This window comes from Chaetura pelagica, unplaced genomic scaffold (genome assembly GCF_000747805.2).
Source record: "Chaetura pelagica isolate M959 unplaced genomic scaffold, ChaPel_1.0 scaffold213, whole genome shotgun sequence".
NCBI classification, from domain to species: Eukaryota; Metazoa; Chordata; class Aves; order Apodiformes; family Apodidae; genus Chaetura; species Chaetura pelagica.
Window position 1 is genome coordinate 1300084 of NW_009952597.1, and position 23479 is coordinate 1323562.

The following is a 23479-nucleotide window of genomic DNA, read 5'->3' on the forward strand; positions in this document are numbered from 1 at the left end:
CGCTTCACGTCACTGTCCAGTAGAGCTGGGAAGTTACAGAAGGGACACCTGCAGCCCAAAATAAGATGCCATTAATGCAAAGTGCCAAAGATATCTTTGCTGAAAGTGGATTTAGCCAAATAGCTGTGTGGTAGTTAATAAGGCTGCCAACTAAATGTGCTGACTACTGCATCTCTGCTCGTACTTCTTCGATCACTTCCCTGTTTGCAATCAAAATATTATATGCTCAGCACTGCTTTTGACCATGTAATTTAGAGGATCAGCACAGAGCTGGCAAGTGAATCCTGGGGGAGACAAGCCTGTTGAATTTTAAACTGCTCCTAGTCGGAGGCAAACCGACATGAATAAAATGACCTGAGAAGGGAGAAGCCTGAATTTGTAGTACAGCTCCATGAAAGCCACCCAGCTCATAGTCAGCACACATTTAGGATTTCAGGGAACCATTTTATACAGCAGTAAGTGCATCCTCTGCTGGACACTTACCTGACAAGCTCATCTGCACAGGCAGCAGCCACTTCCTCCTCAGCTTTCCGCTCATAGTATTTACAGAGGATGTTCTCTGGAAGCACCTTCTCCAGCTCACTGGTGGGGAATGAACACGTGCAACTGCCTTCCATGCAGCTGAGCTCCGACTAGGGTTGGAAGGAGACAGGTTAGGTTCAGTATGGTAGTAGCAAAAACCAAGACTCAGTCCCCAGAACAACTCCAAATACACCAAAGCAGAGCCTTGCTTGGAGAGAACAGAGTTTAAGTCAGCAGATGACTGCCAGAGAACAGGTTAGATACAGAATGAACAAGACTAGTTAACTAAACAGATCAGGCCTCAAAGAAATACTGGACATGACAATGCTGTAGGCAGCTGGGAACACAGTTCACTCACTCCAAGTCCACTGTGACCACACAGCAGCCTGTTATTGCTGTATGGCCCTCCCTTACAAACAGCATGTTGCATTCTTGTCAGTATAGTCATATAAAATACAGCTGCCAGTTTATATGTTTACAGGAAATGTAGAGCCCAGAGTACAAAAGCATCCCACAGTTTGATCATATCTCAAGGTAAAGGAGTATCCACACCTCAGAGGAGGTTAATGACTCACTTATAGCTCAGTTAAGTAACAGGGTAATTCCTACCTAAATTGGAGACTAAGGTTAGTAGTATCATAGAGGAACCAACCCCCAAATTAAGTTGGGATCACAGTGATATTATGAAGGACAAACACTCAGAGCAAAGAGGAGACTGGACAAGTCAGATAAGACTGTGTTCTCTGTGCAGATACCACTGATTTATTAAGTACAAAATAAAAACCAGGTGAGTGTGGGTTATTGTTATTACAATAAATGCTGTAGAAAGTTTTGCTGATGCTCCAAGTTTCCAGGCATACAGCACAAAAGTGAAGTCCTGTTCAGCAAAGAATTGTGAAGTTGTTGGCTTCACTTGATGGTGAGACTGACGTGTTTGGCTTAGATAACAGAACATAATTATACTAAAATATTACCCTGGAAGTGCATGCAGTTATATCCAATTTAAGCAACACCACGAAGAAAAGAGCAAGGTGTTCTCCCAATAGCAATTCACCCATTTTTGTCCACATCCATTTGGGAAATTCTCACCTTCCCAGAGCCAAAGACTGCCTCCTGAGCATATTTAATTAGGCACTCCTTGCAGAATAAGTGACCATCTGCACACTGAGTTAGCTCTTCAAAGGCAAACTCCCCGTAACAGCAGCGGCACTCGATCATCTGACCATCCTGCAGCCAGAAACAGAGACATGGGCATCATCACCACACACATCCATAGCTATGGCAACACAAAGGCACCTGCAACTGCAAGCCATGAATAATGCCAGCATTAATTCTGAAAAGGAGCAACAGACATACACCATTCCATTAGATACCCTATTTGGTGGTCAAAACTCACTAAACACAACCAGAAGCTCAGTTGTAAGTATCTACATGTCCTGCTCAACAGTCTCCAAAAAGGTACAGAACTCATGGTGGTTTAATAACTCTTAACTCACAGGCAAAGAAGCATCTTGGGTTTGGGAAGCTGCAACTGCAGGGAAGCAGCAAGGATTATACACCAGGGAAACCCAAGCTTCAGATCTGTTGCCCTCTTAACGTTTACCCATGTGCCTGGAGAGACCTTTGCCTCAGCCTCTTCAGGGCTGGAGAAGCTGGCCGCTGCTGAAGAGCAGCTATGCTGACTTCTGCAAAAGGTCCATCATCTCCAAATCTCCAAAGGTTGAAGAGAAATGGGCACTGAGAACAAAAAGGTAATCCACAGCTGCTGAACTATCTCTAACTTTTCTCTCTTTGTTTAAAGGGGAAAGACCTGATTTTCAGGGTTTTGGAGTCCTTTCTACAAATGAGGAAGGCCTTTGACTGGCAGAGCAAATCTGTTTTAAACAGCCATAATGGTGGTAGCAAAAGCAAACCTGGTGCTATTCTATTGCAATGTTTGCTCTGGCCAATACAGCAACAAGCAGCAGCTGACTGAATTACTACAGATCATTATGGGCATCAATACTGTCTTGCTGGGCTCAGCTCCTCTCTGCCTTCTCTAAAAGCAGCCAAAACACACTATGCAGGTTTTGCCAGCTCAGCAGAAGCAGCACAGTGCAAATGCAGCTTCAGAAAAGCTCCATTACACAAGCCAAAAGAGTCTGAGAAGTGGTAAGTGCAAAACAGTGTCTTATGCATAAGCTGAACTCAAGGGATCACATCATACATACTGACCTTCTGATACTGCTCCTCATTCATCTGCAGAGCAAGGAGAAAGTCTGCATGCTGTAAGAGAGACAAGTGCATCTGTATTTACAGAATAAAGCAATTTTCCAGCCTCTACACTCTTTTACATTACGTCAGGACTTAGAAACCACCATAAAAGGCTCACTGTCTGCTTACATCACTCAGCCCATCCTTCCAATCCATTAAGCTATTTATGATTCAGCTAAAACAGATGGGACAAGCAAAGGCAGCAAGAACAAAGAACAGAATTCTGTAGTATGGAGGGGCTGATGGTTCAGGCTTTCATGGGCAGAGATGATCTCACCCAAAGGGCCCCTCCAGAGAAAGCCCCAGGGAACATTAGCTTAATGTTTAAAAGGAGACACTACCCATCTGCCTAAGAGACAAGGCTCTTTAAGAAGCTACTTTAAAAAGGACTGTGGGTGTAGAGTTGTGAATTCAGCCTTCCCTCAGACTACAAGGGGGAGACAACACATCAATGGGTATTTGCAAGGTTCTTCTTCAAAACACATGGTCCTCAGCAGAGGACAAGGTGTTCTGGAGACACAGGGCTGCCAGCTTGTGAAAGGCAGAGTGAGTGGACAGACTGCCTTGGGCCTCCTCACTATTCACCACCAACACTGACCTGCAATTACAAGCTCTAAAGCAGCAGAGAAGCCTGTTAGCAATTAGAGGAATGAATTAGCTAGTGGAGCTTTAACTACTTCATAGTAAAAAAGGTCCAGAACCACTTCTGCAGCAGCTACGTATTTAAGTAGGAAACTGACCTTGGCTTTTTTCCTTTAAAAATTAGTTGCTTGGGAAAAGTCTCACACGTGAACAGGTAGCAAAGGTGCAAGGGCAGTTACCCAACAGTTTGTTCAGGGTTTGAATTTCTTCAAGAGGCAGACTTCCATGTTTAGGGCCAAGACCTCTACAGAAGTCAAAGTAATTTGCATTACAAGACCAAAACAGCTCCTACCACTCACCTCTGCCATCTCTTTAACTTTCTGCTCATAGAATTCCTGCTCCAGTAGCACCGGTGGGAGAAGAGCAAGCTTGTCATAGGACCTCCAGTGGCGCCTCTTATTCTCCAGGAAGAACATACGTTTCTCAATTTTGACATCCCCTAAAGCAGAGTTTAAGGCACAATGAAATGGGATGGAGCAGCCAAAACAAAGCTCAAATCCTTCTTCCTCCACACACCACCATCTGCATAACTACAGCATCTCAAAGGGCACTGTACCAAGCAGAGGTACTAATGAAATATATCTCCAAAATAGATACCAGACCGTGACACAAACATAGCTGGTTTGGGAGCACATCCCTTTCCAAGACAGTAATTTCTGCTGCAAGCCAGTTCTGCTTACAGTAACGATGCAGAGAGCAGAACATATTCAGCTTGGCATTTACCTTGCTCAAATATGAAGTCTATATATGAATACTGATTCATTTCTTTCCTCCTTTTTCGCTTCCCACTGGTTTCAGGAGACAGCTCCTGCCATTTCTTGATAGCATCTGAGAAGGCCTAGAAAACAACATACAGACTTAAATTCTGTTCCTGGAAGAAAGCACAAGCACATGCTTCCAATGGAAGCACAGTACAAACATGTGCATAAGACTGATCCAAAACCAGAAAGCCAAACAGCCCACAGAGGCTGTACACCTTCCCTTGTACACCTTGGTTCACCTTGCTGCCTTATGTCCTCATAAAGCAACCATTCCATAAAAACAAAACAGGTGAATGACACTTCACAACACCTCAGCTATTAGCTCTAATACAGCTGGTGGCCACTCTGATGCAACAGAGCTGGTTTGGCTTTTTTATGTTGTTTGGTTTTTTTATTTAAATAAAAATGAAGCTGAAATATTCAGTGCTTCAGCAAGTGAGTGAAGAGACAAGGATTTTTTGGTTTAGTTAAGTCCTGGAATAGTAGAGAAAGAGAATCACATCAGAGGAGCAGATCCAAGTCAAATGCTTGCAGCCAGATTTACATTAATTTTGTTGATACTTCAACCAAGTGTCTTTGCAGCTCCATTAAAGTGGAACTCTTATGAGGAATATAGAAATCATTCCACAAGTCATAATAAGAAGGAAGAGGAAAGTGAGACTTGGGCCTCTTTTCAATTACAGGCAGTCAGTTAACTAATAGCAGCAGTTAAATGTTTCAAGATTTAGCTAAATGTCTAGGCTTTATTGGCAATTATACTGCACTTCAGTGGCACTGTGCAGGAAAACTGCTCAGCTTAATGCATCACCTACCATCAACCAGCTAGTGTTTCCCAGTTCTCCTATTAGAGAAAAGTAAAAACTTCCTACAGTACTCTGTCTGGCCAATAAATTTTCCAAGTCTCTACTAAATGGATTAATACTTCTTAAAAGGAAAGGAAGATTAATAAAAAACTCCATAACCACAGACTAGCAGATGGTCTGGTAAGGCAAAAGACATTGCACTGCTTTCCACAGACTCAGGAGATAACCCTAGGAAAGAAAACAGAGTGGAACTGGAGAACCTTTCGTGTGATTGCATAGTGTCCCTTGAGTTCATGTAGAGCCCACTTAATGTCTTGGCTGCTCAGCATTTTGAAGTCTGCCATGAGGAGATCAGCTGCCTGGATGAAGCACCGCTGGTCAAGTGGGGTGAGCTTGGAGAAGTCAAAGTAGTCCACTTTAGGCACCTAAGGAGAAAAGGTGAAAGATATGAAAAAAGCTTGCTCCAAACACACACAGAAACACGCCAAACCACTCTTTTCAGTGACCAAGACCTGCTGCAAGACCACCCAAGTGGCACCTAGTTCTGAGAACACATCTAACCATCAACCTGGACTGCAGTGTGGGTGTGATGCCCACTCAGATATGGGTGGGCAACCTGCCCTGGGCTGCACCCCCCTGCAGCTCTGCTCCTGGCAGGACTCATGCCACACAGTTTAAAGCCATTGTGTCTGGCTGCGTGAGACAGAGAGGAGAGGATACTCTTAGGTTACTATGAAGGGTGAACAACTTCATTGGCTTGAGGTTAAAAGACTGCTCCAAGAGTAGAAAGAGATACTCAGTATTTCACTCTCTCAGGCCACATGCAGCTATTTCAACATACTCAAAGTGACTCAGAGAGAATTTCTTGTCAAATGGAATTAAAAAAGTAAAATCAAGAAGCTCTAGGGAGGTTTGCAGTTAGGAGGCTGAAAAAAGGCAATGCCTAAAGGCCACACAAGAGAGATGCGGGGGCCAAGTCTAATTCATGAGACAAAATGACCAAGGAATTCTTATTCCAGTATCAAAATGAACACTTCAGATGGGCTGGCAGACAGGCAGGCAGGGCAGAGGGTCTTGCCGAAAGCAAAAGAGCAGACATGGTACAGCTATGCAACAGCATATTGGGAAAGTCCTTCAGTCATCTTGCAAGCAACTGACCACTGCTACTTAAACATCATCTTAAATGCACCCAGAGGCCTCCTATGAAGGTATAACTCAACCAGGCCCTCCACAAACATACATTAATAGAACCAGACATCCCAAGATCTCCTCAGCTTCAACTGACTGGACAGGAGACATGTTGTAGATGAGGATACTCTCACTTGCCTTTGTCTCATCTTGGCTGGCAAGCAGGCTGATGCTGGGATTTAAAACCACTCTGCCTTCCTTCTTTGGGTAATCTGGATTTTCCAGAAGGAAGTTACAAAGCCTGAAAAGATAAATATAGTTACTTCAGGGTTTGGGAGCTCAGGTTCATTCCTCACTTGTCCAGTTTTCAGTATCCTGTAATTACAAGGCTGGGCAAGCAAGTCACAGCCTGCCCTCTAGGAACCAAGGGAGGTCTCAGACTAGAGCAAACTGAAAGTAAATGACTGAGAATTAAGTAAAGAATGACTGTCTGTATGACTGCAGAAGGAAAAGCAACAGATTTTCTTTCAGTAATTACATTTATGTAAGAGAAGCCTGTATGGGTGAGCTACAAACCAGCCTGTATCTCCCCATGCTAGAGGTTACTTCCTACTCATATCCATGGGTAAAACCTCCTCTGAGCACATGTAAAGTCCTGCACAACTAAGAGTTAAGGTGAACTTAGTGTTGCTCTGGAATGAACACTTTGAAGAGTAAACAAGAAAGAACAGTCACAGCACTGGCAGAACCAATCAAAACCTCACTGCCATTTACTGCAGCTTGTACAGATACACCCATGGATAAAGCATACAAACCCCTACAAAACCTGGGAGAGGTTGATGTCTTCCTTGATAAAAGATTACAGATTCAAATTTGACCTAAAGCCTCCAGTCTCTATCTACTTCAACACCAAAGCAGAGATAGCAGCAAGTTTAAACCATTCACATCCAAGATGTACTCTGAGCACAGGTTTCATTGTAATCACACCAGCATTGGCCATCTCCCACTAGAAACTGGTAGAGTGAGAACACAAGTTAGAAAATAACTAAAAATTGTTCTTAAAAATGCATACTAGCCTGTAAATGCAGCATAACTGTCCTAACTGTCAGGTAAATTTAGTGTAACTGAGTATTTCAGATTAGAAAAGACTCTAGCAAGTAGTTTCAGAATATCCCATGGCCAGAGATCCACAAACACCTCAGAAGCCCTTCTGAAAGGGAAGCTTGCTGTAGACTATTTGAATTAGACTTTCACAGCTTCTTCTCAACCATCACTAACCAGCTGCCCTAGCTGGGTCAAGTAACATAAGCTGTTCCTCAGTTTCCCCTGCTGTAGAATAACATCCTTCTGAAAGGAGCTAGGAGAAGCAATTAACATTTGTAAAATTTTTTGAATGAGAAGGTGCTAGTTGCAGCAAAGACATAATTGCAGCTAATTTACATTCCCGATGTCAGAAATCAGTCCCTAATTAAGAAATCTGAACTGGCTTGAAGCATTAACCCACTATCAAGGCCTGATTACTTTAACCCTGCTTTCACATTCAAGGCAGAGGCATTTCTTTCTGTTTAATCAGGTATTGACATATTGAGCCAGAGGCTTTTGACTGAGCGTGAATGCTTCCACACACAAAAGCTGAATAGATGATATCCTGCTAAGAGGAGCTCCCACATCAGTTGAAAGTTTTAAGACCATCATTTCAGAAAACAACAAAATATCTGGGCATTGGGCATTTAATAACCCACAGCCCTCCCCCAGCCCCATCCCTTTTGTAAAAGGTAACTGTTTTAATCCAACAAAACAGAAACTTCAAGGAGCTCAAAGCAAGGGTTTCAGCTGGGGCACAGTCAGAATACATTTGAACTGTTCTGCATGTTGCCATTTCAATGCTCAGGGTTTGGGGAGATGTTAACCTTGGGTGTCTGACAATTAGTTAAGTGGGTCCCGGCGCACAACACAGGCTCACGTGCAGCGCTGTTCATTAATATCTGCACCACAGGACACAGAGGCAGTTAAAAGCCTCATCCCTGCCCAAACCCAGCCACTCTTATTTATTATAATTCAAGCCTGATTCAGCTTGACATACCACGGAGATCAAAGCGACCCTGCCAGCAAGGCTGACCAGTGCCTTGACCCATTTGTTCTCAGACAAAAGACGCAGTGACAACTCAAAAGATAGTTTGGTTAAAGGAATAAAAATATGGAGAAGAAATCTTTATCATCCAGTAAGTGGGTAACGCACCACTGAGCAGACACTGTAGATGGCCTACAGGGAAGCCTGTAAGCACCTTTTCATCTCACTGGGTCTCTGGCACACAATAGGAGAGAAGAGATTTCAGGAGCAAAAAGGGAAGGAACACATTAAGACCGACAGAAGCCAATACTGGGATTTCATTCTATCAGGCTTTGCTAAATCCCTGCAGAACAATATTGAGTTTTTTCACACAATCTGTGAGAGGGTCCTGCAGCCAGATGCCCAGCTTCAACACCCAATTGCCCCAAGGAATGGCCCTACCAGTCTCCAACACTCTCAACACAACCTTCCAAGTTGGTTGTGGTGCAGGCACCTGAAAGCTTCTCTGATGCTGATCACGCCACTGCTGCAGGGAAAGGGCACTTTGGAAAGACACCAAAGAAGTTAAGAGTCTGATGACTTGCTAACCCAGAAGCCCTGCTTTGGAGGCACAACTCCATAACACAAAGGTAGGAGAATATGGAATCTATGCCCGATGGATGGGATCATCCTTAGTTCCTTGCCAGTTAACTTATTTATGGCCCAATAACCAATTCCAAGCTTCATACACTTGAATACTGTTTAATTAATGCCCTAGTTAACTGGAAAGGGCATTGGATTCCTACAAGATAGTGAATACTCTGGCAACCAACACCTATTCTTTATTCTTGTATCACATAATAACTAGTTTCAACATGCTTGAGATAGCAGTGACAGCTGCAGAGAGAGAAAGAGAAGCCACCTAGCATCACACACAAGTCACAAGTGATTTACTTCAAACCACTCTGCCCTCGTGCTGCTGGTGCCAACACACGCAACCCAGCTCCTCAGCTCTGCCCAAACAGGGAGGGAGATTCTGCAACTTATCAATAAGGTTAATGCCTTTTTAAACTTTTGATTCTGACATGATTCCCAGAGATATCAAACATGAACACCCAAGTATTCTTGAGCTGCTAACACTAGTGGGAAAGCAACAGGCCTCACGCTGATTTTCCACTCTTTTTTCTTCCCTTCTTGGCTCACATTTCTGCTCAGTTTGACCAAAATGAGTTCATCAACAAATACCTAGAATCAATTCCACCAGTCCTTAAATGTGTTTGCTCTACTCCATTTGCAAAAAGTGGTGTGAGGGAACTCAAACAGTACTGCTGCTATTTGATTAAGTAAAAGGGATAAAAGTCAACATCATGACATTAAATAAGGGAGTCCAAACCACTGTCAGCTTTACCTGGAAAAGCCAAAGGCCAGTGAAATGAAGAGGCAGCAACCTGCTTTCACCAATTCAAAACTCACTAACCAAGTCATCTCAACCCCTTAATCCTGACACTCACCCTTTTTAACAGGGTACCACACAGTAACAGTTAAGAGGAAATGATATGTAATATCTTTAAATAAACAAATTATCTTAAAAGCAGAGAAGCTACAGCACAGGGTCAGATTCAGAGAGGATTTAAGAAAAGCTCTATTAGAAGGAAAAAAAAATATTTTTCTGCTTTTTGGCTTTATCAATGCAATGCTGACTCCCAGCTCAGGTATCCTCAAGAACAGCATCAGTAGCAGGTAGGGAAATGGAAATGTAACTGCAGCCAGACTGTTGCACTCACCCTTTTTAACAGGGTACCACACAGTAACAGTTAAGAGGAAATGATATGTAATATCTTTAAATAAACAAATTATCTTAAAAGCAGAGAAGCTACAGCACAGGGTCAGATTCAGAGAGGATTTAAGAAAAGCTCTATTAGAAGGAAAAAAAAATATTTTTCTGCTTTTTGGCTTTATCAATGCAATGCTGACTCCCAGCTCAGGTATCCTCAAGAACAGCATCAGTAGCAGGTAGGGAAATGGAAATGTAACTGCAGCCAGACTGTTGTATGATACACCCTGGCTCTTAGCTCTGTACTTACACATTTAAGTCATAGCAGTTCTTGATGCTGATTAGCTCTTCAATATATTCTTTCTCCACATCTGGGAACCTTGCTTCCTACAGTAGGAAAAGCTGAAGGTTATGTAGGTATTAGAGGAGCCATGTAGCACAACCTAGCAACAGCACCAAAGACAAAGATTTAAAGTAATTATCTAGCACACTCCTGAGACAAGGGCCAAAATGGATTTCAAGAGACCATTTATATCCATCCAGTCTGAATACTGTGAGCTGCTGGCTTTCCTCTGCTCCACAGGATGATTGCTAACAGCTCCTTCCCAGAAGGAGAGCCTGGATAGTGATGTGAATGGCCATGAGCAGCTGGCCTAAGGAGCAATTCAGGCTGGATAGAAAGAGGAGAGGCACATAGGTATGATCTACAACACCAACAAAACTAATATTTACCTTCAGGCAGAAGATTAAGGAGTTCCAGATTGTGTGCTGAAATACAACATTCCAAAGCAAAAGGAAAAAACCCAACAATACCCACCCTAAGCACTCAGACACACTGGCAGTGAGGTCAGAGCAGACAACAAACCTCTACTGGCATTTCTGTGAAAGCTCTCCCAGCATTGCCCAGGTAGCAAAGAGAACCCTTTGCAGCTCCCTCTCCTTGGGTTTCTGCAGAGGCTTTGCAAACAATTGCGCCATATGGTATTTTTCTTTGCAAGACTGAACTGGTCAGGATTGTCAAGCAACCCTGACAATCCAAGAATATGTGCTTGCCCACCCCAGAGCAAGTCAGTGATCAACAAGGTCTTACTTGGAAAGAACTGCTACTTAAAGAATATTTTCCTCATCCCCAGTGTTCCCAAATACAATATGGCAAGATTTGGAGGGGGAAGAGGTGGGGGATTAAGATACAGATGAAGCAAAATATGCTTGTCTGCAATGAAGTATTCCATAAAGCATCAAGAAAGACCCTCCCTCTCTAGCAATCATGGGAAGGGTGTGCACTGGAGGGGAAAACAAAGAGACAAGTGAAGCATCATCATGTGTTTGCTTTGTGTTTTAAATACATACTATGTTGCCCCAGCTGCTGAATGCACCAAAGGTTGAGGATTACCCTTCTTGGTGGTGCCCCTCATATGCTCCACATCATGAAGGAGCATGTGGAGTTAACATACAGGACTGTTCACACTGCTGATCCAGAAATCATTCAGTGCTACTGCCTGGAAAGCCACACTGCAAGGACAACCATTACCACTGACCACTATAGTGGCCTTAACATGGCCATGGACCAAACCACTTCAAGAGAGCCCAGCTGAAAGCAATCATGGCTATCAGCCACATGTCTCTAAACCTTCTCTGCTCCACCCTCTATCAGTGTTTCATGTCTCACTTTTGCTCATTCAGCTCTACACCCAAATCAGTCAGACAAAAACTGAGGAGGCAGTAGCCTTTGAGGGTACAGGACCTGTGTTATTTCACCTCACCGTGCTCTTGAGACCCTGCAATCAGTTCTGCTAAATTTCTCTGGCCAAGAGTCCATCCCAAAGCAAACAGCGCCCTCAAGAAGCACATCCTCTCACCACTTCTGCCATAGCACTGGGGTTAGTCTTTCAAACCAGAATCTTCTGAGGCAGTTCCTCACCTGGTGCATAGCTGAGTGTCAGCCAAAAAAAAGAGGATTTGCAAGTGGAGTCAACAGGGTTGTGCTTTGAGCATGTGAAACACTACACACCTTGAAAAACCTGTCTGAAAATAACGTGCATGCTGAAGGCACAGGACCTCCGGGAATACTCACCGTCTCTCTGATGAGCAGTGCAGTGAGGTCCTGGTCCTGCCCAGCAGCTCCTTGTTTTGCTACATTACTAGAGGCAAGTTCATGAGCACCTTGTGCAGGGAATGCTGGACCTGGCTGCTCATTGTCTGTCACTGCCTCCTGACCCTTTTCTTCTGGTGGATGTGCTGGCTGGGGGGAAGTGGGACCTGGAATCCCATCCTGCTGTGGTTCAGGTCGGGGGAAGGCTGGCCCAGGAGCTTCTTCTCCATGTACCCTCGAAGATCCTGAGTCTGCTTCAGGCTGCCCTTGCTGAGGAGCACAACCACTTACTGCAGCATGTGGCTCACCTTTCGACAGCTGGAAGTATAGGTGACCAAGCTGGGTGTCCTCCTGGATCTCCTGCTCTCTGGTAGCTACAGCAGCTGTTCCTCTGAGGTTTTGCTCTGGCTCCAAGTCCTCCACCTTTTCTTCCTGTTCTGGAGGAAGGTCTGCTTTCTCCACAATAATGACTTCTTTGTTAACAGGCTGAGGACTGATCTTTATTGCTGGAAGCAAACTTGGCCCAGGCTCTGGATCACTTCTAAGTTCAAACCTGGGGCCATTAAGCTCAGATGGTCCAGGCTGCAGCAAGACAAAGTTCACATTCTTGTCTCTGCTCGGTCCAGCACTGCTCTCTACCACGTGATTATACTGGTCTCCCTGGCAAAGCACAGCTGAGATCTCATCTTGCAGATATATGCTCCTCAAGGGCTCGACAGCACTTTTAGATCCTCCTTCTCCCACCGTGTTAGCAGCCTGCCACTGAGCAGCAGGTCTGATGACATTGGGACGCAGAAGCTGCTGATTCTTTGGGGTCTAAAAAGAAGACAGACAAGAGTAAGCAGGAGTTCTTGCCTACATATCAGAATCCTTGAGTCAGATCATCTTTTGTATCTAATCAAATTTCTGATATGAAAGAGATGAAAAGTCTGTTTAGCAAGATGCTTAATAAGGCATTAAACTGCAACCCACATGCCTTTGCTTCACTGAACTCCATCCTCAGTCTCTCCTCAGGAGCTAAGAAAACACTGGGCAGAAATGGGGATGCACAAGACTTCCAGACTGGAATAATTCTCTGAGCTCACCTTAGTTCCCTCTTCCCTCCCAGTAGAAATCTGGGAAGAAGGAACTAACTGAGATCATGTTTGTATTCTCACCAATTTATTTAAATGGGCATCAGGAACCAAAGCTCAAAACATTGATCTCTGGCCTTGTTCTTGCCTCTGTGACATGGACTGCTCTATGCCAGCAGAGTATGAATATTCTCTACAACTGTTTTCATCTACAAAGGTCAGCTTTGCAACCCATTTTCTCAATGCCTCTAGTTATTTTAACAGGAAAGTGGAATATATTTCTAACATACCTTAGGAACGAAATTAGACACAAAATAATCAGGGTAAACTAAAGCCTTTGGTTCTCATATGTCTGTGGCACTGGAAAGCAATTTATCAGGTGAGCTGGCTTTGTAAAACTGCAAAAATGTAAGTGCCTGCAACAACCCAACAAGAATCCAAACAGCACAGAGGAATACAAAGTATACAAGGTCAAACAAGGCATATTGTGAAAATCTGGCTTCCAAGGAACATCAAGGCCTCTTACAAAGCACTCCACCTTTCTGGACTTAGATCACTTTATGGAAGCTACAGAACTTTAAACACAATGCAGACCAACAGTCCAGTTGTCCCCTCCTATGGCCAAAACACGACGCAACACTCCATGCCAGCCAAATGCCGACATTTCAACGTTCATTCCAGACATCTCAAGTAAATTGCTGTAAGCAGACAGGGCTCTCCAAGGAATGCAGAAGATACGTGCACAAATGTTGGCTGTGAGTAAAGCAGGACAAGTACAAGAATGAAAAATTACCTCTGCCAAGATGACAACATCATCATCTTCCTCCTCACGCTGCGGCTCCGCTGGCGCTTCCTGCAGAGGTAGCTCTTCATCCGAGGAGTCCGATATCGTGATAAGACATTCGTCTCTGCGGTTTATCCAGTCTGCAGGGAAGTTGGTAAGGTTAGCTATTGGCTCAAGGTCAACCACTGAAATTACAGGCTACAAGCACTGCAACATCTGAAAAAGCCACCTTCACATCTGAAGGCAGTGACAGGGAAGAGATGCTCCAGGGTCACCTCTGCAGGTGCCTGTTCCAGGTGCTGCTGCCCCTGTGGCTCCCTGAGCTAAACCCCTGCCCAGGCTGCAGCTCAAGCCAACACAAGGGACCATGTGTGGATCAGTCAGTCACTGCCACTTCTGCAGAGCTTCTTCTAGCCCAAAATTCAGCACAAATAAAGCTGCTGCAAAAATTATTCTGAACAAGCCACGTACAGAGCACTTGCTAATTTTTGCGGAGAAGTTCTGAAATGTCAGTATCTCAGGGACGAAGCATTTTCTTTTATTAATGTGCAGTGCATTCTAGAGGAGAGATAAGGTTCTCTGTGCAATCCAGCCTCTTCTGAAGGAGAGACATTACACAAGGCTACAACAGGGCCCCTGACTGTGGGTGCAGAAGATATCCTGCTATTAGATGACAACCTTGTTCCTCAAGGCTTATCAAGAGTGGAATACAGATGCTGCTGAACACAGCTGCTGGAACTTGGGAGAGACACTCCACCCAGAAACAGAGTGTTTCTGTACTCCAGGCAGCATACAGCCATGCTTTCCCTGTGGTTTGACACAACATTCTGGCTTATGCTTTAGCATGAGTATTCATGAGTATTCATTTATCACCTCTTAGGCAAACACAGAAAGCATAATTTCCAATTCCACTCTTGGAGGAGTGGGTGCCAATGCATACAGCCCTCACTGGATATGAACACAGAGGCAGCCTCTCTCCTCGGAGGGCCTCAGAAGGGTGGGACACTAAGCACTTCAGATCTGCATTCCCAAAAAGTCTGCAATCTGCCTTAAGGCAGCACAACGTGAGAAAGGCAAGAGCCAAACATTTTGCATGTCAGCACAAAATGCAAGAATTTTCTGTAGGTGGCTGTGAAGGAAGTGGAGCAGAGCAGCATCTGACACTGCAAACCAGACCACTAGCAAGTTCCCTCACCAGCACTCTCCCAGGTTTAGGATTTGTGAATCCTGCTGCTTGTAAGCAGAGTTTCAGAATGACAGTTTTGGAAACATGCACAAATCAGTACTCACCTTTCCCTCTGTGACTACGGAAGCTGTTGAAGTTATTTACTCCTTCATTTCCACCTCTCTCTGCCATTTTAAAGAGCTGTACCCCAAAGTGTCAATGCCCAGGCATGGCAGTCAGGCTGGCATGAGGAACTAGAAGACAAAACAAAACCAGCAGAGAGTGAGGCAAACTCAGCAGCACCCTCACTGGGCTTCCCCAGGACTAAGCTGCTAGACTATTTTGGGACTTCTCTTGGCTCTCCCCATGAGGATACTTTTCTCAGTGCCTAAAAGCAGATATGTTTCTGTTGTCTGCTGTTCCAACAGTCAAGACAGTCAACTCAAGAGAGCAATCAGGCCCAAGAAGCCTCTCTGGAGGAGACAGGAAGATGCTTATAGCTATGCAATCAGAGCAAGGCGCAGGGTGGGAGATGCAATTCTGTGGAGATGCACACATTCTGCAGAAATGCCAGCATGGAGGTGAACAGCCAGTTCTGTGGGTCAGACCTGACAGTAAGGCTGTTGAGGAGCTGAACCCTCAAGTTAACCATGCTGATGAAATGGAAACCCTTAGGTCCCTTGTGTGCTGCCAGGTTGAGGCACCATTTCAGAGAGACCAGAAGCTTTGGGCTCACTCACACAATGTCCATGCTGTTGACAAGGTCAGACGGAAGCTGCAGCTCTGGTAGGGCAGTACATGGGTGTGTGTTCCGTGCCAGCACCACAAACTGACATGGGAAAGAAGTCACATTACCAGAGCACTCTTTCTTGCCACCATTTGCTCATTTAAAGAAGAGACCTCCCTCATTTACAACACATCCCCTCCTCCGTGAGGTGCAAATTCCAGGACACTCCACCTGCTCTCAAACCAGAAAGAGAGCAAAACAGGGATCAGATTCCTTCACAGGACTGAGCTTTTGGAACTAAAACTTGGCACCCCCACCTGTTCTCAGAGAGGCACAATGAGGCAGCTGGAGGCTCCCAAACAGGATGAGAAGATCAGAGGAATCACTGCAACCTGAACAGTAGGTTTCCATTTTATGCTCTGTCAGCTTATAGCTCTCAATTCCTGCTATCACAGAGCAGCTGAATACATACAGGAGCTGAGCACAATTTGATCACTGGAACAAGAAAGGTTTTTTTACTGAAAGTATTCACCTCATTAAAACACAGAGGAATCTGTATTCAGTATTTACTGATGCATAAGTTGGAAGAAAATGGTGGGGCTGTTATAGAATCCTGTTTGCTAGCACACAAGATCACTATAAATTCCTCCTCAATAAATCGACTTAACCTCCTCTGCAGGGAACAGGATTTGCAGCTAGGATGGCAAGAGGAAGACACCAGTTCAGATGCTATAGACTTGTATCTATACCCCCCGCAAGAGACTGGTCATTACCATCTTCAAGATTTTTTTAATGCAGGATAAAATAATAAAAATAAGAGTCTAATTCAGCACTTTACAAAGCTAAAACCCAAGCCACGCTTCACAAACCCGCAGGGCAGCAGCACAGCCTCCTCACCTGCATCTCTACAAATGTGCAGCTACCCCCATTATTTGAGCCCTGAAACCTCAGTAACACCCTATTTCCAGCAAGCAGGTCCAGGAGTATTCTGGGCATGCTGAGGCTTTGAAAACACTTAAAAACCAAGACTTTGGGAGTGCTTCCACTAGATTCTTCACCTTATGCCATATAAGAAGAAATAAATCTTTCTTGATGCACGAGAATGGCATGAAATCATAGTTCTCACCATTGCTGGAGCAGCAGCTCAGGAGCTGGATTACTGTAGGCACCCCTGGTGAAAAAACTCTGTCCTTCCTAAAAGGTCACAACCAAATTCTTGCAGTAGTATTTTTTCCCTGGCAGTCATCAATAGTTACCACCTAGTCCTGCATAGCATTCTTCCATCCTTAGCCCTCTGAGGACTTTAGAAAACAAGATCAATACACTTCTTGCCACTGAAAAGATGGAAAAGTGGAAGCATAGAAAGGACCAGTGTGGACTAAGGCCACCAAGAAGGCTAGCAGCAAAGCCAGAAGTGGCACTGAGGCCTCCTCAGCTCATGTACCCATGCCAACCTCTTCTGCTTCTCGGAAGGTTGGTCCTAGAGAGCACTCCCTGCAACAGCCGTACCTCGTGATCCCTTTGTCCCAGCTGCTTTCATGCAGGCTCAGCAAAGGAACCTCTCAGCAGGCAAAAATGGTGAAGGACTGCTCCAGGAGTGGCTGGGGAGGAATAAGGATGTTCATGAAAGACACAAATCAGCCCTTGTAGCATCAAGACAGATGCTAGACAGGTGCCTGGTGGGATTTGCTCCGAGCAAAGCTAAGTGGACTTAGATATTTCTCCCCTTTGGAGGCATCAAGTGTGGCAGCAGAGTGCAGGATGTGTGCACATGTGGGTGGGTCAATTCCACAAATGCTCAGCACAGTCACCAAAAACATCTCCCAAACAGCTCAAAGGTGAATTGTTCACTGCTGGTTAAACCACAGCTGTTCACATCCAAGAATGAGGCATAAGTCACAAGACCAACATTAAGATCATATCCTCCCAGGCAACTCTGGTTCCCATAGAGGAACTTGCACACTTCAACACAGAGCATCAAGAAAGAGGTACAGGAAACAACCTGAAATGAAATCTGGGATAACAGACTGTCTCTTCCCCTGTACAAGAACAAGATAGGCACACATCACCAAAAACTCACAGTGATTTAGAAGCAGGAATATAATAAACAGCATTAACTGTAACACCCGGTCAAGACAACAAAGAAAGAAAAAGGCAAGCCTGGAAAGAACTGGCAACGTACCACTTTCCTATTTCAAAACAGACTGCATAAAAACCCAAGCAGTTTAATAAAGCACAGCTTTGAGGGTAAAAGCCAGGCTTCTACTGAGAGCTACCAATTCATTTTTTCAATATTCAATTCAGAGCCCAAGTTTAAACAAATATCTATAAGCACAGGCCAGTTCCATCTAGTGGCATGAATAAGAAGTTTGTTCATGTTTATAGCACTAGGCTGCCAAGAACATGAAGTAACAAGATCAAAGCCACCCTAGGGTCCTGCCCTACATAAACAACACAATAAAAAGCAAGCAAGACAGATGGAAAGAAGCTATCCCACACTATCTCAGTGGTTGCAGTACCTATTTATAGGTAAGAATAAGGCTAACTATAACCAAGCTCTAACACAACCATCAGCTTTTCTGCAATACAGTCAGGGACAGGAATCTAGAACTATTTTAAAAGAAAAAGATATGGCAGCATATGCAGATATGCTTTTTGCAAGCTTTTTTCCTCCCCCTTTTTTCTTAAAAACACTCACCTGCACTACAGCACACACACTGGATGTGGCACTTGAATCCCTACACAGCATCAAAGTGACACAAAACTTGTCATGACTCCAAAGCCACCCATTGACAGTGCAGTGAAGACCACCAGGCTGCAGATGCCATTCCACCCACTCCCCTCCATTTCCCACATTGCTCCATGTATTCATGATTCTGCACGTTCAGGTTGTTTCACTGCACAGACAGTAAAATCCTCCCCATTAAGGTTTTTCCTACAGCAGAGGAGAACCCCGCCATTAACAGAACAGCTCTGGAAATAAGAAAATCAGAGACCATCAAGGACTTGAGTATAACCGTTCTCTGAACTGACCAGATCTCAGACCAACAGCTCAAGTCACACATACTTTCTGAACAAGTTTCTCATACATGAAAAAACACAATCCACAAAAACTCTGGTCCCAATAACTGCTGAGAGTTGATGGATCAGCTGCTAAGAGGTGAAGCAGGTCTCAGGTGCACCCAGAATGCTTACACAAGGATTCCCAAAACCCACTCAAAATCCTTGCAAACACATTAAATATTTTTAGCCTAACCTAAAAATAGCAAGCATGGGGACTGTGCATATATTTAAACTCCCAGTATATGGAGGCGTTTCTGGACTGCAGTAATTGGTGCAGAACTCCAATCTGCTCCCTCCACCTCACATTTGTGCTGTGATGAGCGTCTTCAGATGGTGCTAGAATTTAAAGTGAGAGTCGAGGGGAGATCCTCCCCCCCCTCCTAGACACAGTACAGTGTCTTTTTTCCACCACTTACAGCACTTGAAATCTTGAACTCCCACATACCCAAGATGGGACTAGCCTCAAAGTGCTCTTTTCTGGCTGTAGCTCAAGGCAACAGAACTGAACAGAAAGCACTGCAGGGGAGATAGGAATTGAAATCCCAACCGGATAGGGGGTGGAGGGAAAAGCAACCTGAAGAAGATATCAGCAATCAAATCATTGTGTGTTTTAGCCTCTCCCCCATCCAGCAACACCACTGTTGCTCACCTACGTTGACAGAAGAGCATCAACTCCTACTTTCTGCCTGCAGGCAGCAAACGTGTCTGCTGATAGCCTGCGAGCAAGGTGGATTTCTGGCTCCTTTCAAGCTGCTAAAACAAAGAGAAGCTACTTAAATAATGCATGGCTTGTGACAACCAGCAGAATGAAAAGCTAAAAATTCAGCCCTTAAAAAAAAAAGAAAAGCACCAGAGGAGGCAAATAAACCAGGCTGACTTACTGTCAAGTATTTCACTGAGACATTCCAAAGGGTTCATGATTTGCTGGGGGCTGCACCTTGTAACAGTCACTTAGTAAAAGCAGGGAGAGTTCAACAGTAGTTGATCGTGTTAAGCAGCATCATCCCAACTGAAAATTAACACCCCCCTCCCCCCCCGATCATAAGGCCAACAAGAACTCCTGTGCACAGACAAACCCTATTTGCTATGCAGGAGGCAGCCACCACCGCTGCATCGCACCTTGCAAACGAGGAAAATGAGGTTAAACCACAGACCTGCAGCAAGGCTTCTGCTGAGCAGGTTGGCTTGGAGGCCTGCCCATGGTTCAGCCCAAAGTGGGAAACCATGCCAGAACAAAATCCTTGCCTCTGGCCCAAAAGCCTTGCCTGTGGCCTCCTGAAATGAGGAGTACGTGGGCAGCAGCTTGCGGGCAAGACCACCTGGTTTCCAGCAACAGCTCAGTTTGCTGCCAAGAAGAGTGCACAACCAACTACAAATATCACACAAAAGCTCCTCTTAGGAGTACAGAATGGGGGTAGACTTCAGACAACTGCATCCACACAGCTCTGCCACCAACTTTTGGACCTGTAGCATGTGCTGAAGAGGAATAACATACCAGGAGATCATTTAATAACAGAATTGCTTTACAAGTTTTAAAACACTTCCTAAGTGTTTCACAAGCCATTAGCAGCTGGCTTGGTTTACCAAATGATTTCAGATGGACATGTAAATCCTCTAAGAAGACAGGATTCCTGAGATTTGGGAAAAATCAAAGAACAGAAGCTGATGTGAATAAACTTCTCTGTTAAGAGCCTGGTAACACAGTTCTGCTGCAGAAAGCCAGAAAACTGATTTTGTCACATGAAAACATAAGAGGTAGAAGTGTTTTGTGGCAACAAACCCTGAATGTGAAGTTTACCTCCTCATACACACAAAACAGCCAATATACATGTTGTTCAGAAAATATCTCAGAAGAGGGGCCACTATTCCTGCAGCCATAGCAGCATCATAACTGGCTTCATAGGCAAGAATACAATTAAGATGGACAACAGGGACAGGGAGTGAGTCTTAAGGCTTCTCTGGCAGTAACCAAAACTTCTAGTAACCTCACAAAATTTCCCTATTCTCACCTTCTCTTACCCAAGAAGAAAAACCACTCTGTGAAACACACACTGAGTGAGCAATGGCCCTTTCCAGCAAGGGTTACCACTGCTGTGAGCTCTCCTAGTAACTGCAGAGGGCTTGGTGACCATGACATGGATGAAAAGCAAACTAGGAGCTCACTACCATGGGGCTGTCTGGCTTTTCTGAACTCCTGTAGCTCCATGCAGAGCTCTGCTATGCACTTGTGCTGTCAGTTCTCAGTCAACAGCACTACCAAGAACACATCAGAGGATGTTCTGAAAAGAGAGGCTCTGGATTAACAGGGTGTGAGTTTCATCTGTGTGCCACTGCTCCAGTCTAAAGAGAATTGCTTAGTCAGAAGCAATTAAGAGAGCAGATCTGGAGGGATTACTTGGATTCAAATCCTTAACTATGCGCTTCCCATTCTGCAAGTCAATTTAGGACTTAGAGGAAACATCTCAACTCTCTGTATATCACAAGATTTCTAGTCAACCTCACCTGTGGTTCAACATTCCATTAAGGTGACAGTATCACTTAATTATTATTTTTTAAAAATATTTAAATATCTGCAATAAAAGTGGAGTTAAAACCAAGTACAAGAGGAAAGAAATCTGCCCATTTTTATCTTATTCACCCAACAGCAGGACACCTACCATGACAGCAGTTTTACCAGCAAAACTGATCTCAGCTCTGTGAGCTCTTCCCTAAAATGCAGGAATGTTTTGAAATAGACATACTTGTTCTCCAAAAATGGGAAACTACTAGTTCAACTCAACTAGAAGTTTCTGATGCCTTCAAGCTATTCCCTGATGACTGGCATCAAGGTCAACTGCTGGACATTTCAGTACCTTCCCACGACCCCCATGAGTCCTTCTGCTGAATCAGAGGGCTCTGTATCATCACATCAGACTGCTAATTCTGATGTATGCACAAACCATGCACTGCAAGAGAGGTGGGGAGCTTTGCATCAGTCATTTACCTCCCCTATTCTGATAAATTCAGTGTCTGGTTGGACGGAGGAGTTAGTGTCATTGTCTTGAGTAGCTCATTTAAAAAACAAAGTGAAAATCCAAGGCTTTGAAGGGAAAGGAGGCATCTCTGCAGTTACTCCCTCTGCCTGCCTCAGACTTCTAGCATGTGCAAGATCATACAGTATAGGCCCCCAAATCCAAAGCCTCCCCCTCCACACCACAAACACAGGTGCCACCCTGGCATTTTGTGTTCAAGCAACAATTCAGACTGGCAGCCCAGCACTTTGCTCCACAACACACACAAACCCAGCCTCTTTGGGGTCTCAGATTATCTCATTTTAAAGAAGTGTTTTGCTCTGATTTTGTGGTATAAAGGCAGGGAGGAACAGAAGAGCACATGATACCACAAAATTTGCAGCTTTGCCACATCCAGAGCAAGTTTTACTTCCAGTTTTCTTGCCCTGAACCCACGTGTATTCCCAGAGAAGAGGCAGAGGCTCCTTCCTCTTAGCAGCCCTGTTATTAAACCCATCCCTGTTCAAAAGACCCCAGAGACATCCAAATGCCCACACACCTGCCAGGGCTCTACAAAACATTGACTTCAACTGTCTTCTACCCAGAAAAGAACAAGAGAAACGCCCTACCTGCCCAAGGATGTACATGAGAGTGCTTCTCTGTTACTTTTACTTCAGAGAGCTCTCCAGGAAAAAGGACACAGTGTTTCCTCTCCAAAGTCTTACTAGTTTTTTTGGGTTTGTTTTGTTTTGTTTTTTCTCTTTCCTTTTTTAAAGAATGCTGAATGTCACCTTTAAAAGGTCCAGCAGAACAAAGAAAACCAAGTACAACCTTTAAAGTAGCAATTTAACAAGTTGGACCCAGAAACCTTCAGACTACCATCTTAGCAGGGTTTTTCCACAGGAGAGGAAACAGAGAAATAAAGGAGCTTGAGGTTGCTGGTTACAGTAACCCTAGGACAGGCCATGGCACTGGCAGCCACACAGATGAGCAGCCTGCTCTGCTGGCAGCCCTGTTTGCAGGGGGCACCAGGAGCAAGAAGAGAGACAGGCTGCACACAACTGGCAAGCCAGTACTAAAAGCAGCAGCAAGGGACTAATTAAACCAAAGTTAAGAAGGCTGGAAAGTGCAAAGAGTCAGTTTTAGTTGCAGTAAAAATCACAAAGGATCGATAGGTTGCAATGGCATCCTAGATGTTAAGCTGCTGCCTGGCAGAACAACTCCAGAAACCAACATTTAAGCTGCACTTGGGAGGTTGTGTTCCAGAAGAAACGTCAGGCACCATCCAGGAGCAAATGCAGAAAGGAAGGGGGAATTTATTTTATTCTAAATGTGACCTGAACCTCTCACAAGAAACATGGCTTTCAAGGATGGCAGCAGCCTGTAAAGCACACCTTGCCTCCTCACAAAACTGCTGACAAGAGAAAAGCCAAGACTTGACCTTGAGGTGGCACAAAAGCAAAAAAAAACCTGGCTTGCAGCAGTAGCCCATCTTGGCCAAAAAGAAGGTTTCTGTGTCAATCTGTACTTTTAGAAGTGTTGACTTAAAAGTTCTGTGTCAAACATTCCTGAATTAGGGACTTCCAAAAAGAATGACTTCATAGGTCACATATTATTACAGTCTTACCCTTTTTTTGAGACATGTTAAGTGT

The 23479-nt window shown here is 44.4% G+C and overlaps 1 protein-coding gene across 1 annotated transcript in view; it reads right to left on the minus strand.

The window, feature by feature from the left end:
• The window catches only part of RNF216 (ring finger protein 216), a 62415-nt gene extending 47176 nt beyond the window's left edge, over window positions 1–15239 (minus strand). Inside the window, exons 1-12 of the mRNA XM_009993694.1 lie at window positions 15173–15239; window positions 13892–14022; window positions 12008–12841; window positions 10244–10320; window positions 6308–6410; window positions 5242–5406; window positions 4141–4255; window positions 3717–3856; window positions 2737–2787; window positions 1612–1749; window positions 484–632; window positions 1–48 (exon numbers count right to left, since the gene is read on the minus strand). Of these exons, the coding sequence (XP_009991996.1) occupies window positions 1–48; window positions 484–632; window positions 1612–1749; window positions 2737–2787; window positions 3717–3856; window positions 4141–4255; window positions 5242–5406; window positions 6308–6410; window positions 10244–10320; window positions 12008–12841; window positions 13892–14022; window positions 15173–15239 (2018 nt within the window). The remainder of the gene's footprint in view (window positions 49–483; window positions 633–1611; window positions 1750–2736; window positions 2788–3716; window positions 3857–4140; window positions 4256–5241; window positions 5407–6307; window positions 6411–10243; window positions 10321–12007; window positions 12842–13891; window positions 14023–15172) is intronic.
• Between the last annotated feature and the right edge of the window lie 8240 nt (window positions 15240–23479).